This window comes from Tinamus guttatus, unplaced genomic scaffold (genome assembly GCF_059628265.1).
Source record: "Tinamus guttatus ecotype Peru unplaced genomic scaffold, ASM5962826v1 Tinamus_guttatus_pri_ptg000652l, whole genome shotgun sequence".
Lineage (NCBI taxonomy): Eukaryota > Metazoa > Chordata > Aves > Tinamiformes > Tinamidae > Tinamus > Tinamus guttatus.
This window is the reverse complement of record NW_028289186.1, coordinates 2164454-2180970: the sequence shown is the minus strand read 5'-3', so window position 1 is coordinate 2180970 and position 16517 is coordinate 2164454. Positions and strand designations below refer to the sequence as shown.

Genomic DNA, 16517 nt, shown 5'->3' with positions numbered 1-16517 from the left:
GAGGCAGGAAAGCACCCGAAAAGATGCCAATTGGGTTGTTTCCGGCCATTCTCTGTGCCCCAAATCCGCGGTGTTTAACCACGCAGCAGGGGAGGAAGAAGAGGGCAGAGGAAGGCTGCGAAGGCAGGGAGGGGGTTCCCGAACCACCAGGAAGAAAACACTTTAGATATTCGTTTATAGAGAGGCCAGGAGCGGCAGCAGCACCGCGGGGCCGTCGTTACCTCTCTGGCCCTGCTGTGCTCCGCGGCGAGGGGCTCCGGGTGCCGGTGGCGGCGCGAAGCGAGCGGCGCTGGAGCGAGCGGGACGGGGCTGCCGTGGGAGGCGCGGGATGAGCGGGGAGGCGCCGGTGACGCCGGTGCCCCGAGGCGCAAGGGAGAGGCCGGGGCAGGCCCGGTGCCGCAGGGGATGGCGGAGACCCAGTCCCGCTGCACCGAGCGCTCCGGGAGCGACGGCCACGTGCGCGCGGGGCGCTCGGTTCCCCTCGCCACGTGTCCCCTCCACCTCTCTAAGCGCAGAACAGGCTTCGTTTTCTGCCCCTTTTCACGGGAGGTCAAACCGGGTTAGCGGCCGCAGCCGCCTGCTCCCGCCACCCGCCCCGCTGGCCAAGCAAGCCCCCCTTGAGAAAAGAAAATAAATTATTAAAAAGAAAATAAATTGTTTCAATAGAGCGCAGAGAACATGCGAAGGACTGGGAGCGAGGCCGCGTTCCCACAGCAGCGCCGGCCAGCTGCACATCCCATCGCCTTAGGGGCGCTGCGCTCCACTCCAAAGGAAAACAGAAAAATAAGCGGCCAGAGACGCGGCTGAGCAGTGGTATTTTTAATATCAGCTTTGACTTTTATTTTAATAAGTATGGCACGGCGCAGAGTAAAACAAAATGAAATCTGCTGACCAGGGAAAGCGCTGGCAGCCCGCGAGCCATGCCAGCCCCGGGCATCTGCCCCGCGCAGTGAGGTGGCACTCGCAACCCGGCTTGGGGGTGCCGGGTTCCTCAGGACTGCTCTGCCAATTCCCCCCATTTTTCCTATATTTCAACCTTGTCCACTTTGCACTGTGAGTCCCGTGCGTGATCACGCGCTGGTTAAACACTGTGATGAGCCACCTCACCCTGGAGAAGCATCGTGCTTTTTCCAGACGCTGCGTGGCTTTAGGGTGAGCGATCGCAGCCGCTCTTGCCCCCTTCTCGCCCGCTCTGGCCCCTGGCTCCGAACCGGCCCTGCGCGAGCGCGCGGCTGCCGCCCGCCCGCTGAGACCGGCCGCGCTCATCGCACGCATGGCCGCCGCGGCGGCAAACCACGCCCCACGGCAGAGCCACGCCCCCTGCACCAAGCACCGCCCTCGCCCCTCGCCCCGCCCCTCGGCGGGATTTTTCCATGCGTGAGGCCCGGCACGTAGCGCACGCGCCGCGCGCCGCCTCTGGGGCGAGGCGGGGGCGGCCAATGGCGAGGCGGGAGAGCGGCGCGGCGGCCAATGGCGGGGAGGCAGGGGGGCGGGGCGTGGCGCGGGGTGGCCTATAGGCGTGCGCGCGCGCGGCCGCCTCTTCCCAGTCGTTGGTGAGGCAGCTCCGTGCGCAGGTGAGTGCGCCAGGCCCGGCCCGGCTCGGTCTGGCCCGGCCCAGCTCGGTTCGGCCTGGCCCGGCTCGGCGGTGCCTTTCCCCGCTTGGGCCTCCCAGGGCCACCGCGGCGCTGCGATCCCGCCGCCTTTGTCCCCACGCAGGTCTCGCGTGGGCCTCGCCGCCGCGTGGCCATTGGTGGGGGGGCCCCCCGCGCTGCCTCCGTGGGGGCGGCCGCGGGCGCTTAATCTCTCCTCTTAATCATTAACCAGCTGCTCCGGACGGCCTGGAGCTGCCCCCGCCGGGGCAGCGGGTGCCCTTTGACTTCGCCTCGCAAATATTGAGTGTTTTTCGCCATCCCCCCGCGCCCCGAGGGGGTGGCCGGTGCCCGCGCAGCCGCCGCGCGTGGGGAGAGGCGCTGCCTTCCCCTCGGCCCCGTTACTTGCGCTGAGTCACCCGGGCCCGGCAGGAAGCCGCGATGCTTCTCGCCAAGCCCGCAGGCCCCGTGCTATTAAAAAAGGGAAAGCGGCTCCGCGCATCCCTGACTCATCCCGTGCCCGGCGTGTTGCATCAGCTCGCGGAGCATGAGGTGAAGCCCTTGCAAGGCCGGGGAGGACCAAAAGTCGCCTGTGCTGGGCCATGCATGTGCTGGACCTCACGATTTCCCCATGTGGGAAAATTTCCATCTTAGAAAGGGATGATTAGGAGCTAAATCAGTGTTCATCTATTCATCTAATACGTAGGGCTGCTTATCAGAGCGGGGATGGCGGGCGCCTTGCAGGTATCTTGGCGTCACGTGGGGCTGCTGCTGGCAGCAACCCTGTAATAAGACTCCTAAACGCTCCAGGATAGGCCCCCCTGGAGCCAAACTGCTACTGCTTTGTTCCTCATCCTGATTTTTGCAGTGCTCCATCCTAGCCCTTTTTTTGCTTCAGAGAAATGCAGTTGCAAAGCGGGTCCCTTGAGTAAAACTCTTGATAGTAAAGTTAAATGAGAGCTAAGGCTCTGAAAATCATTTTAGTTTAGGTTGGGGTAGCTTGCACTGTATTTGGAGTGTTAATTTCCCTATGCAGAGCTCAGGATCAAGGAGGGAGCAAGTTGGGCTTTCTTAACTCCAGTTTATAGCAGAGGTAGCACTCCAATGGCCAGTGCTGCAATGAGTAGATTGAGGCAGAAAAGTTAGTTCAGCTTGCAATAAACTGCCTATTTTATTTTTTTTACCCAGGAATAGGCCAGTAGGAACATCATTTCTTGAAAACAGGAGTGAGCAGCTTGCAAAATTGATTGGGGGAAAAAAGAATTTCACATGAAAAACCTTTGAAATGATGCAGTGCTGCAATATGCTTTCCTCTTCAGAACAGGGAGGGACTCCTGGGGAGGTCACTTGTCAAGGACAGTTGAGTCATGTGCCCTGCTGAACCAGGAGCCGATTCTGGGGGCAGCTCTCCTTGCTGCCGCCCTTGCGAAGGGAGGGAGCTGCCCTTGTGCTGCACGAGGGCTTCCTTGTGAGAGGGCTGTTAACGAGCAGGGCACCTAATTCCGTGTCAAACCACGTTGCTGAAAATGAAAGCAGGGTAAGAAAGTAAGACCTAGCAGGGCCCGCCGAGTGGCCCTGAAAACCTTTTTTTTCAGATAAAACGGTGATTCTTTGTATCAGCCACAGCTCAGTACAAGGTTTATGTGTATGTTAGCATGGTGGGGGCTGATAACAGGGGAGTTGCAGGGATTTTTCTAGTTTTACGTGCTTGCTGGTTAGAATTAAGTTGTGCCAGTGTGGAAGCCAGCTTGAGCCAAGTTGTGTTGCTGCTCAAGGCAGTCACGTCACCTTCTTGCTCTTACAGTAGAGCAAGGAGTACCTTAAAATACTCTGCTGCCCCGAGCTGGAAGGGGCCCTCTGAACCCAGAGGGGCAAATCAAATGTCTGTCCATGCCTTTGATAGAAAGGAAAAGCTTTTAAGTGAGAAAACTGCAAAGAAGGAACATATGAAGCTGATATTTCCTCTGGGTATTTCAAAGAGCCTATTTTCTCAACTTCTTGGTAACTGCAGAGATGTGTGACTATTCCTGTGTACAGTTGCCGCCCACATTGGCCTGCCAAAAAGTCAGCTTCCAGATATTTCTTTTTCTGTAGAAGTGCTAGTTCTCATTCCAGTCCATGGCTTAGACACTTGTATAAGCCGCTTTTTTTAATATTGATAAGTTTGCATACCTTAATGCAGTTTTTCTAAGGGGAAAAAAAGAGAATTTATGAAGAAATTGAAAGGATTGTGATTTACCTTCCTTTTAGGAGGAGTGTTAGATTGTTCTTGTAGATACTCCTCTCATGAAAGGGAGCAACTGCTGTTAGAACCCTGTCTGCCTGTTTCTATTTCAAGGTAGGCTACATTTGGCTCTGAACAGCTGCTGTATGTTGAATATATCAAGAGCTACTGCCCTTGAGTCTTTTGCAAAAAAAATTCCAACTAGTTGCAGAGAATCCTGTATTAGGATTGCTTGGCTGCTCTTATATCCTGAGAGATGGCATTTGCTTGGATCTCTGAAAACAAGGCTCTGTCTAGACAGTCCTTCCCATCTGGTCTGTGATTCTAATCCTCTGGCACATGAACCGCTTCTCATCAGGTACCAAAAGTTTTCCCAGTTGAAACAGTGTGAAGTGACTCTAACTGTTTTCATGGCTGTAAATGGCGGTAACTCTTCGATGCTGAACTCTTTGGCAGGTTTTCAAGATGTCCATTTTGAAGATTCATGCCCGTGAAATCTTTGATTCCCGTGGGAATCCCACGGTTGAGGTAGACCTCTATACCAAGAAAGGTGAGTCCTTAGCTGTAGATGTTTGTTCTTTTTCTGTATCTGATAATACTGTAGGGCTGTTTTGCAATAAAATGAATTCTTACAAAAGTACATAAACGATCCTGCTCTACCCTGGGGTTTTCCTTGCTGTTTCTTCCAGGTTTCATACATATAATCATGCTGTTGAGCTTGTTTTAGGAGTTGCAGTAAAAACCTCTAGCTCCTTCTCTTGGGTTGAATTTGCAGATCAAGACATTTGCCTGGTTAGCGGAGGGTTGTTGTGGTGTGCTGACTGTTGGTGATCTATATTGTGCAAACACACAGCCGCCTTCCTTCCTCCCTGAGCTTAAACTGAGATATACGTGACTGCTGCAGACAGTGCCAGAGTTAAAGCCTTCTTTCCTATCTTTAAGTGGCTGCTAATGAACTTAACTTGCCTTTTCACTAAGCCCTTTCCCACTGTACTTGAGGCAGCATAATTCTCAGTGTGCCTCTCAATCACTTCATCTAATGAAACAGCCACAATCTACTGCTGCAGAGTTAAAGCTCAAGTAAGAGTTTCTTGTCCACATAGGTACTCAGGGGTGATTAAACAACTTGACTAATTGGGTTTGCACATACCACATCTTATTTCCTCTGTTTTTGGGGCTTTCCCTTGCTTTTCCTTGTTCATCCCATATCTGATGGGATCTGACAACTGCATTGTACAAACCCATACCAGCGTGGCTTGGTAGAATGAGCAAGCACAATAGATATAATACACTAACTAAAGAGCTGATCTCTGTGCCTCAAGACATGAATGTAGTCATTTAGAGAGGTTGTCCCCACTAAGCCCTTTGCTTTAGGCGGGTGAGGGAGACACTGAAGACTGCAGTTGGCATCCTGAAGAGAACAGATGCCAGTGTACCAATTTTCTGTTAAGGCTCAGCATCCTTGGTGGGAGGAATGACTGCTTGGGTGGATGGTGGTGCTCTTATGTTAACACAAAGCAGGCTCCTAACTTCTTTGTATGCCATATCTCATAAGGACTTGGCTTAGCTGCCAGACTGGGTCCAAAAATGGTTTCTCTGAAGGAAGCCATCGGGGCAGCCTTAGCAGTTGGCCTTATCCTTAAGGGGAATCCCTTTTTGGAAAAGAAATGGATGGCTTTCCCAGGCTTAGAAGCTTGAAATGCACACTGTGCAAAAGGGCATGATCCTGTGAGCGAGCCAGAACTTGCTGCTCCTCAGCACAAGGCAGCCACTTGAACTGATGGCGTGTAACGGAGCAGGCAGCTGCACGAGGACCACAGTATGAGTGAGCAGAGATGGGGTGTGGGAAGGGCAGGTTGGGATGCCGTGTGTGGAGGTTGTTTTGTGCGTCTGAATGTGCTAAGGCAGTTCTGTCTTTTACCAGGTCTCTTCAGAGCCGCTGTTCCTAGCGGTGCCTCCACTGGAATCTACGAAGCTCTGGAGCTTCGTGACAATGACAAGACACGCTACATGGGAAAAGGTAAACCTCTGGAGTTACCTGAGTGGAGCAATATTTGGATTGCTTGGGGAATGACTGTTTCTCCAGAGTTTAGATGAGAGACAGCAGTCAGAGTGGGTTGAAAACAATCCTGGGAGAAAGCAAGCATTCACATACAAGAGGTCAATACCTAATAAGCATCCTAGTAATAACTCTTACAGCTACTCTGGGAGTGTGGACAGTAGAGCTGCTTTTTTAACTTCCTGCTGTGAAGGTGTTTGGTCTCTCACAAGAACCTGTGATTAGTTTGCCTTTTGAGCCTGACTGGAACAGAGCATTACTTGTCTCTGCTCAAACCTTTCTTGCTAGTCAGGTGAAAGGAGACCATTTTGTTCCTGAGAGCTGTTAGAATAGGTAACTCCTGAACTGCAAGAAAGCTTGGCTGAGAAGAAGGTTCCTGATGGCCATCACTTCAATAAAGAATGACTGAGATCTGAGTACCAAATTCTGCTGGAAGAAGCATCTGTCTGCGTAACTAGAAGGCCTTCCCTGACCTGAATCTGCATATCTAGACTGTCTGAAAGGCAATTACTGTGATTTTGGGTACACTTAAAGCATTCATTGGGTCTTCATGTTAAAATCTTTGGAGTTCTTAAACACTATTCAGGGATGACAGCATTCCTTAGGCTAATGTTGTGCAGGCTGCTGATGGTCTACTAATGGGGAGGAAACAGGGTTACTCTGAAACTCCTGTCTGATGTAATGGTGAGTGCACCAAGATAAGAGTGGTGCTGTGTTCACACTGGCTCCCTGCCCAAGGGAGCTGCAGGCAATCAACTTCCATGCCTGCATCTGGGTATGGATACAGGATAGGTTACTTGGGGTTAGTATCAGTTGTAAATGACACCTGCTAATGTACTGCTTTGTGTCACAAAAAGGTAGCTAACAGTGCCTGAGCTGCTGCATGCTTATCTGTCCTTATCTGTTCTATGAATGGGTAGGGGTCACCTATCTTAAAACCTTTTCTAAATACTGTCATTCAGTCACTCCAGGCTTGGGCACACGGCTGTGTTTGCAGCAATATGAAATCTGGGTGGAAATAAATATAACCTGGCTGGCTGATGCAGCAACTTCTACTTTATGAACCCTTTGCTGATGGTCTACTGCTTTGTATTGCACACGTGCTAACCTGTAGGTCTGTCTGTCTGTCCTTTTCTTTTCCTCGCATGACTGTCTCTGCCATGAGCCTTCATCTCTTCCTTGATTCTCTTGTCCATTTCACTTCTGTCAGGTGTATCCAGAGCCGTTAAATATGTTAACGAGTTCCTGGCGACAGCATTGTGCACACAGGTAATGGATGTGCTCTCAGTGCAGCCTTGTCACTTGGACACGCTTCTCCAGTGCATGGTTTTGCAAACTAACCTTGCAGCAGGCATCCTACGTGATGCTGATTTCATGCGACTCACTCACCAGAGATGACTTCTAAAAGTGTTGAGATTTGGCAGTAAACTCAGGTTTGGGCTTTGATAGCATGACATGGTTTTCTTGGGATTAAACTGTTACTGAGATGGCCCACTAATGCCTGCACAGCCAGTTTGGTTAACCAGTGTCTGATTTGCTTGTTCCTTCCAGGTGTCTCAAAAGCTGTTGAGCACATCAATAAAACAATTGCACCTGCACTGATTAGCAAGGTAGGAGCAATCTGTCTTCCACTAACATCCGTTAATGCTCGTCTGGTGTATCCTAGCTGATGGATTGTCTCTCCAGAGACAGTTGCAGTTGGGAGTTGTTAGTGTGTGCTGGAGTGCATGAGGAAAACTGACCTATAGTAATTGCTTTAATGACTGCAGATCTAACAATCAGAACAATGGCAGCCTAAAGTTGCTGTGTGTGGCAACCCTTGAGCATCTGGAAATCTCTGTGGAATATCAGTTAAGATACAGGCTGCTTTGTACTTTAAAAGGGTGGTTGAGTGATGGGGGAAGATGGGGTTTAGTTCAGGCTGGTTAATTTGGAGGGGAATCATAGGGGGTTGTGGTAAAATCAGCTTGAATGAGTTTCCTATATGCTTTTGGGACTAAGCTCAAGCTAGAAAGGCTGGGGTGAAACAGGTAATGTATGAAATGATTGCAGGTTTCTGATGCAGAGTAATCCAAAACCTATTCTGAGCAAGCTGATGTTCTCAGAGTTTGTAATGAAGAGGCTGGAAGCATAAACTGGGCCTTTCTTCACGGCAGGCTGATAGCAATGTAGATGTGTCTTCATAATTGAGAGCTTTACAGCTCTGTCTGAATGCAGAGAACAAAGTGTTTGATATCTCTGGCTTACTGTGTCAGTTTTGGTCTGTTGGAAGTGACCAGAAGATGCTGCTGTCCCATGATCATGTTACCTAGTCTAAATTCCAGTGTTGGTTCCATTTAAGTAATTTCCTGGTGCCTGCCAAATGGAGTGAATTGGGAAGTTAAGAGACAAAAGCATTTTCCCAATTGTAGGGAAACAAAGTATGAGTTCCTAGAGTTGTCTTTGGTCTCAGTGTTTCTCTTGCTTCTCTCTGCAGAATGTCAATGTTGTGGAGCAAGAAAAAATTGACAAGCTGATGCTGGAAATGGACGGATCAGAGAACAAATGTAAGTTGCACTTGTGTTGCAGTGAGACATGAAAAGATGAAGTTTCTCTGATAGAGGTGGTTTCCATCATTGGAAATAATAGGCACTGCACAGCTCATGCTATGCATCTCTGTAACCAAAACCATAATAGTATTGCCAAGCCTCTTTAGGAGGACATACAGTTTTAAGAAAAATGCTATCCTTGGTCTTTCAGCCAAATTTGGTGCCAATGCCATCTTGGGAGTGTCTCTGGCTGTGTGCAAAGCTGGTGCTGCTGAGAAGGGCGTCCCTCTGTACCGCCACATTGCTGACCTCGCTGGAAATGCCGAAGTCATTCTCCCAGTTCCTGTAAGTCTTGGCAGTGCCAGCTAAGGACACAACCTGCCTCTGTGTTATGTCCTCTGATTTTGGATCAAGTTTTCCTGAGGGCTGGGTCTTCTACCACTGTTTACCTTAAATTATTCTAACTTGGCTTTTCCTTTTGGTTGCCCCAAGGCTTTCAACGTGATCAACGGAGGCTCCCATGCTGGCAATAAGCTGGCGATGCAGGAGTTCATGATCCTCCCTGTGGGTGCTGACACCTTCAAGGAGGCGATGCGCATCGGTGCTGAGGTCTACCACAATCTCAAGAACGTCATCAAGGAGAAGTATGGCAAAGATGCAACCAATGTGGGAGATGAGGGTGGCTTTGCCCCCAACATCCTGGAAAATAAAGAAGGTAAAAATGATTCAAGTGTGTAGGAGGTGTAACTCTTAGCCCAAGGATTAAGACCTTATTTGCCTAGTAAGGATAAAAAGAGGGATCAGTACGTTATAGGTCTTGCTGCTCTTTCTTTGCTTCTGTCCTGACAGTTTTTGAGGTCTTGTACTGGTATGAGTCCTTTTCTGCAGAGATGCTTCCTTACACATCAGTGTGTGCAGCTTGACAGGGTGACTTTCAGTGCCTCTTCATCTCATTCCTGCAGCAGCTTAAACTAGGATGTCTGCATGCATTGCAAACATCCCAGAAGCCAGCAGTCAAAAATGACTGGAGCTGTTTTTGTGCTGACAAAGAAAACAGCTTGAGCTGTACCTAGTAATATGTGGGAGTGCCTGAAGGCCAAGCTGTGATATTTGAACAGAACTGTTAGATTGAGGGGGATGCACAAGCCTGCAGGAGGACAGTCTCATGTGAAAAGTAGAACTTTTTGCCCTGTTTGTGCAAAAAATTATCTGTACCAGATTTTTTTTGCTAGATTGAGGAATGGAACAGCTGATAGGCCACTAGAGTACTAGGACTCTCTGAGCAGTGTTGCTGCATGCTGCTGAAAGCTGTTATGTTATTGCTGAAGGTGCGTTGCCTTGGCTGACCCTGAGCTAGCCACAGAAGCTGGGAGGTTCTGAATCTGCAGGCACATGTAGCTTCTAGCTAGGCTTATATCCTGGCAGATACCACTGAAGATGATCTTCTAGTCCAAGGAATGTTTGGATCTCCAAGTTGCTGGTGGCAGCTGTTTTTACAGTCTGTGTGCCATTAATATCTGAAAGACCTGGACTAAGGTTGCTACTGTAAATAACCTGGCTGACCCAGCTGCTGCTTGGCCTTCGGTCAGAAGCTGGGAGTCTCCTGCTCTTCACCCTACTGATTTTTTTCTCCTTTGACTTGGCCAAACAGGGCAGTGTAGTGACCAGTGTCCAGGGACTCCTATGGAGCTGTACAAGAACTTTCTCTTTATGCAGTTGCTAGGTTTTCCTGAGGGATTAATGAGTTTTTTGGCCAAGCGAATATCCTGTTAGTAACTGGATAATTTTTTACCTTGTTTCAGCCCTGGAGCTCCTCAAGACTGCTATTGGCAAGGCTGGCTACTCTGACAAGGTGGTCATTGGCATGGATGTGGCTGCCTCAGAATTCTACCGTGATGGAAAGTATGACCTGGACTTCAAATCCCCTGATGATCCCAGCAGATACATTTCTCCTGACCAGCTGGCTGACCTGTACAAGGGCTTTGTCAAGAACTACCCCGGTAAGTCATTCCTTGCTCTACATGAAGTAGGACAGCAGTGCAAAGTAGAGATTGGTGCCTTTCTAAAAGCAGTGGTACCAGCCTGTTCAGGGAAGTATTGTCTTGAAACTCCTTTTGTCCCTCTCTAGTGGTGTCCATTGAAGACCCATTTGACCAGGATGACTGGGCTGCCTGGAAGAAGTTCACTGGCAGTGTTGGCATCCAAGTGGTCGGTGATGACCTGACAGTGACCAACCCCAAGCGCATTGCCAAAGCTGCCGAGGAGAAATCCTGCAACTGCCTTCTGCTCAAGGTCAACCAGATCGGTTCTGTAACAGAGTCCTTGCAAGCGTAAGTTCCTCTTCCCTTAGCTCTGCCAGGAGCCTCCAATCCCCAAGGAGGGGAATATATAACTGAAAGATGTAGAAGAGTATCAGAGGAATAGATAGATACCTGTTGTTGAGACATCTGTGGAGGGCCTAACACCTCTTGTTGAGGGTGTAGGCAAGTAAACCTGTATCGTTACTGCCTCAAAGCTGTGTAGGCACATCAGACATCCCTGGGTCCACGCATGTGTAGAAGCAACTCCTTAATTGTGTTTTCATGACTTCTTAACCCCAAAGCAAGGAACACCTGGCAGTTAGCAGCATCCCTAGAAGAAGGGCTGCTAAGCAAGTAGGGGTGGTGAGACATGTCTGTGCATCTCTTCTAGCTGCAAGCTCGCCCAGTCAAACGGCTGGGGTGTGATGGTGAGTCACCGCTCTGGAGAGACTGAAGATACCTTCATTGCTGATCTCGTGGTTGGGCTCTGCACTGGCCAGGTTGGTATCTGTAGCTGCTGTTAACTTTCCCTCTTGCTTGGTTTTTATAGCATGGAGAGGAAGCCATGCTGTGCAGCACGTGGGGTCAGCTCTGAGGGCATTATGGTTAGAGGAAGGTGATGTCCCTAGCAGAAAAGGTCATAAAGTATCCTTAAGTAAACTCCCCTGGGTGTGGCAGGATTTCCTGATACTGCTGGCAATTAACATATCTTATGTTGCTGCTATGCCTCAGCTTTGCATGTACAGATGTACACAGCCTAAGGCTGATATCATCTGTTTGCTCCTAGTTAATGAATAGAACAGCAGAGCCTCATGTTGGCAACTTGTGCTATAGAAGAGGGTCCTGTTTCCTCATTAACTTTCTTCTTGTCCTTTTTAGATCAAGACTGGTGCCCCTTGCAGATCTGAGCGTTTAGCCAAGTACAACCAGCTGCTGAGGTGAGATTCTTGAGGGGAAGGGGCTTGAGGGTTAAGCCTGGCTTAAGTCATACTCACTAGTGCCATAAAACTTGCATGCGAATGAAGCTGGTTGGAGGGAGCTGAATTGCTCCTGAGTGGTGCTAACTTCAGTGCTGGTTAGGCCAAGTGGTTTAGCACAAAGCCGTGTCATCTGCTCTGCTCACACCCAACGCTTTCTCCTTGTTCCTCAGAATTGAAGAGGAGCTTGGCAGCAAGGCACGCTTTGCTGGAAGAAACTTCAGGAACCCCCGTGTCAACTAAGCTGTGTGGGCCAAACAAAGCCTGTCCTGGTTTAAAGCACTAGTCACCTACTTAGTTAACTGTACTAGAAAGAGAAGGGCAGCTGAAGGAAAGACCATTTTGCAGGTCCTCTTCCCCCTAGATGATTCCTTCACCTAGTGTTTTCACCAGCTCTGATTTGTTGTTCTTAAGTGCTTTACCGCTTTTGTAGATGAGTCCCTGTGGGGTTTTGTGTTATTAAACACTCTGGGACCTTGTGACTCTGGGCATAAACATTTAATTCCCTTCTCTGCCTGTTCACTCTTCGATGTTTGGAGTTGTGTAACCTGCAGTGCAGCAAAAGGTGCCTGCAAACAAATAGTAGTGTTTTTACATGTGAGAAATAAAAGCATCAAACAATTTAACCAGGTGTGGCTTTGAGTTACTCTTGTGCACAATGGTGTTCCTGGCCTGTGTGTAACCATGGCCTGCTTAAAGCTGTCCTGCAAGGAGCTGGATTGCTCTGTGCCCAGGGGATTTACATGGCTATGTGGCAAGTAGAATGTGGCGTTGTGTGAATCTACATGGTTGCTATCAAGAATTGGCCTTCATGGGTGGTTTTAGTCCTGCTGAGCTGCTGAGGATCCAGTGCAGCCTTGTGCAGAGGGAGGCTGGGCCAGAGCTGAGCGTTGGGAGTGACTTTACCCTCCATCTCAGTCTGTTTGCCGTGGTAACATGGAGCAGTGCAGCAAGATGCAAGTCCTGAAGAACTGCCTGTGAACTCCGGGGCTTGGGAGGAAGGAGAAGCTGCAGGTTGGATCATTATAGTGATGGTATTGTAAGATTAGAGGGTTTTTTCAAACAGTGCTAGTAGGAGGGTACCACAGATGTGAATAGGATGCCATGTTGAATTAAAAACGTGGTCCAAACGAACTGCTACATTTGTTTTGGCTTCATGAAGAGCACTTGTATAATATGTGATAAACTATCTGATTGTAGCTATACAACATGGGAGAGAAAAGCTATGTGAGAATAGACGACCATAGGATAAGAATTACGGGGAAATATATATTCCCAAACCCTCCAAAATTCCTTTTTGGCAAAAGATTGTTGGTGCCTGTCCCCATTGCTGATCTGTTACTCTATGTAGTGCCTGTAGAGGGAAGAGGAGCAGAGTGGCTGCATCATGGAGCAGGAAAAGGCAAATGAAAAGGCCCCTGGGAGAGGCTGTGCTAAGCAGTCTTTGGCCATTCCCTTTTTCCCATAATGGCTGGTTTGGAAGGAGGAGATGAATTTCCGATTCACATCAGTGCCTGTTCCGGTCTCAGAAAATTAAACTTAACGGGTTGTAAATTGTTGGAGGCAGCAGTGCCCCGGTGCGGCCAGCGCGTGTGTTGCGGCCGTTAGTCAATGTTGCACCCGAGCAGGGCTGGAATCGGTGACATGGAAATAGCCCATTTAAAGGCAGTGATGCTGCAGGGTGTTGCTATTATTTACCTCAACGCTGTTGCTTACAGAGTATCAGCAATTTTAGGTTGAAGAAAACAGATTTTTATTTCAGAAGCTGCCACAATACAATACTATAAAATGCTAAAGCATGAGAATGATGTGTTATATTGCTGAATAAATCTGTGCCATAGCATTCTGCTCTCAGAGGATGAGATCTGAGGGTACGCTGTGGTGAGTAAAGCCAGAACGGGGCCGCTTGTGAGTTGTGGGAGGTTAGATTTGTCCAGCCGTAGCAGGAGCAAGAGCTGGGGAAGGATTTAGCACCCAGAGGACAGGGGCTCCTGTAGTGTCTATTGAGGTATGTGCAGTTTAGCTAGAAAGGCTCATCTGTTGTTAGAGGCACTTCTAGAATAGTTGCCATTTGTAACCATTAGGGAAATGGCAATGTTAATATCCCTCACAGGAAATAAGGATATTTTGGCCCCTTTACGGCAAGGTGTCTGTTAATGGCAGGAAAATAACAGGTCTTGTTCAATGCTGCGAGTGTTTGGATGTGAGCGGCCTTGGTGCCAAAGCCCCAAACTGCCAGGGGAACTGGGCTGTTACATTAGCTGCTCACACCCAAAATAAGGAGAACATGGAATTCCTGTCTGCATCCAGGTATGTTTTGCAGAGTATCCAGTGTCAGGCTCTGAAAGCAAATGCAGGCAGAGCTGCTCGCTGAGAGCAACCTCCCTGCCAAATCAATACCGGCACAATGAAAACATCCTGGCTTTGTTGGGTGGCTGGAGAACTGTTTCCTCTTATGAGATTTATCTCTTCTGTCAAACCCTTCTTAAGTGGAGCTTTGCTATAAATACCAGATTCACCAGCACATGGTAAGTGCCTCCTTCACGTAAACTTGTCCTTTTGCAGGGCCTGGGTCTGAGCTGGTTGTGCTCCAGGCAGATTTGAAACCGAGTGCGCTTTTCACACATTGCTGATCTCTGAATTAGACCTGGTAAATGAATAAACCAGCTAATTACACACAAATCCTATCAAGGGATTTTTCTTCCTCTGTCAAAGAGGCAAGCTTTTAATATATGCAAAACGGGTTAGAAAGCTCTTTAGCACAACCACTTTAGGAAGCAAGAGTTATAACCCTTTTTCAGTGGGTGCTTCAGCAAGCGAAGACAATTCTCATCTCCCTTTATCTGGGCCTCTGTGTTTACACCTGGAGGTTTCTTTTTTGAATAAGTGGGAGAAAGCGTGAAAATCCCCTGTCCCCAGTCCCTGCACACTGACAAAACCCTGATGGCAGCAGGGCTGAAGTGACTTGTGTGGGTGCTGTGTAGCTACACACATCTGCAGGGGAAAAAAAAGGAGTGAAATCTGCTTTGTGCAGATGAGGGTTTGGTCTGAGCTGCTTCTGCAGGTTAATGACACCAGAAGTAGAGCTCAGGTATTGTTAATTCATTATTGCTCGCTCCTCGTTATCGGTGCGTGATAGGGAACTGTTCTGGGTGCAGCTACTAGATGGGTCTTCCCTTAATGCCAGGAAAACACACAGGAAATGGCGGGATGAGGAGCAGGTTCCTGAGGCCGTGCAGTCAGTGCTGTATCTCATGGCTTATCGGTGCAGCCCGTCCTGCCCTCGCGCAGCGCCCGGGGCCGTGCACCCTCTGTTCTGTCAGTGCAGAGCTCTGTAATGATCCAATTCACATTTCAGGAGCTGTTGGGACTGGATCAGCAAGTGCTCCCTGCTCTGGAGGATGCCGGGTGGCTCCACCTCACAGGCAAGAGCGTTGCAAGGAGCCTGAGCTACCTGCAAAGGAACAGAGGAGATCAGGGTCGGTAAGTACTGAAACACAGGAGCGCGTTAGAGGATATGCATGTGCTTGGACTGAGTGTAATGGGTGAATAAGGAACGACATTTGCTTGCAGAAAATCAAAACCCTAAAGCTCTAATGCTAGAAAGGTGGAAAGATGCCTCTTTCCTGAGGTCTGAATCCTGCCCCGTAGCTCCTTGCTTTTCTGTCCCGTCCCCCAGACTCCTGCTCAAAGGCTCTGTTTTGTAGCAGTGCAAATGTAGCACAGCCAGTGTCTTTATTACCGCAATAATTTGCAGGGTTGCTGGCTCTTTGGAGCAGGAGGAGGCATCAACTTCGCAAGTGTGAGCTCTAGGAGGCTATTTGAGAATAGCAGACAGCCTTAAAAGCGGCTCTGAAGTGAGAAGCAGGCGCAGGAGATGACTGATGAGCAGAGAGGAGAGGCAGGTGGCACTTCGGGGAGCTATTCAGGTAAGAGGATGCATAATGGAGCAATGCAGAGGACTGGAGCGGGAAGGATCTCCCATTACCGCTGGCTCTATTTCCAGGTTTGCAGAGGGAGCCTTTCTGCTTTGTAGCCCCGCTTGCCCCTAGGATTCACTTCCCGCTAATGCTTTGACTTCTCGGTCTCGTTCAGTCCCTGCCGCAAAGCGCTCGTGCCAGACAAAAAGGCCATTGTGGTCCCCGGGGAGCAGGTGAGAAGCTGGGGTTCAAGCTTTGCCTTAACTAGACATTAACGAGCCCTGCCTGCCCCGCAGCACTGTCAGCGGCTGCCCCCGCGCTGCCTTTCCAGGCAGGATTTGTGGTGCAGTGCCTGCCACCGTGTTGGGCCACCCTCAGTGTTTATCACCCTGGTAGAGCCCTGGTGGGTGCTAGGATAAAATATAAGAGCTTGTGCTCCCGTGCTCATCCGCAGAGGACAGGGCAGCGGGAGCCGGCAGGGGAAGGGGTTTTGGGGAGCGATGAGAAATCACCCCAAGCCACCAGCTGACTCTTGCTTGCAAACAGTGGCACTCGTTAGGTCACCACTGTCCTAAAGCCACCGCGTTAGCCAAAGCAAAGGGCAGAGGTAGGATTTCATGCATCAAGCTGCCAATGTGGCCGCGCTGGCCGCCGGCCCTGCCTCGGCGCTACCTACTCCTCCCTGCCCCACATTTTGCAGAAGGCTCCTGAATAACCACGGTTGTGTTTAAAGAGGCAGCGTTGCCATGCCCGCGGGCAGCGGGTCACCTTGCAAAATGCCTCCGGTTTCGATCTGCTCCCGAAAGCTCTTCCAGCAAAGCTGATTTTCATGCAATTAGACACAGCGCGTGGGCTTCATCTTTGGCAGCTTACGATGACCTGACCCTCGGCTGCTTATTTGGAGTGACAGGACAGACGTT

The 16517-nt window shown here is 49.6% G+C and overlaps 1 protein-coding gene across 1 annotated transcript; it reads left to right on the top strand.

Annotated features, from left to right (window-relative positions):
- Positions 1-1555: 1555 nt before the first annotated feature.
- On the top strand, positions 1556-12303 carry ENO1 (enolase 1). Its single transcript, XM_088536187.1, has 12 exons — positions 1556-1574; positions 4270-4363; positions 5738-5833; positions 7424-7482; positions 8349-8418; positions 8612-8745; positions 8893-9115; positions 10203-10400; positions 10529-10730; positions 11092-11200; positions 11580-11638; positions 11851-12303. The coding sequence occupies exons 2-12, from the start codon at positions 4279-4281 to the stop codon at positions 11918-11920; spliced, it is 1305 nt and encodes a 434-aa protein (XP_088392313.1). The 5' UTR covers positions 1556-1574; positions 4270-4278; the 3' UTR covers positions 11921-12303.
- The last annotated feature ends 4214 nt before the right edge of the window (positions 12304-16517 follow it).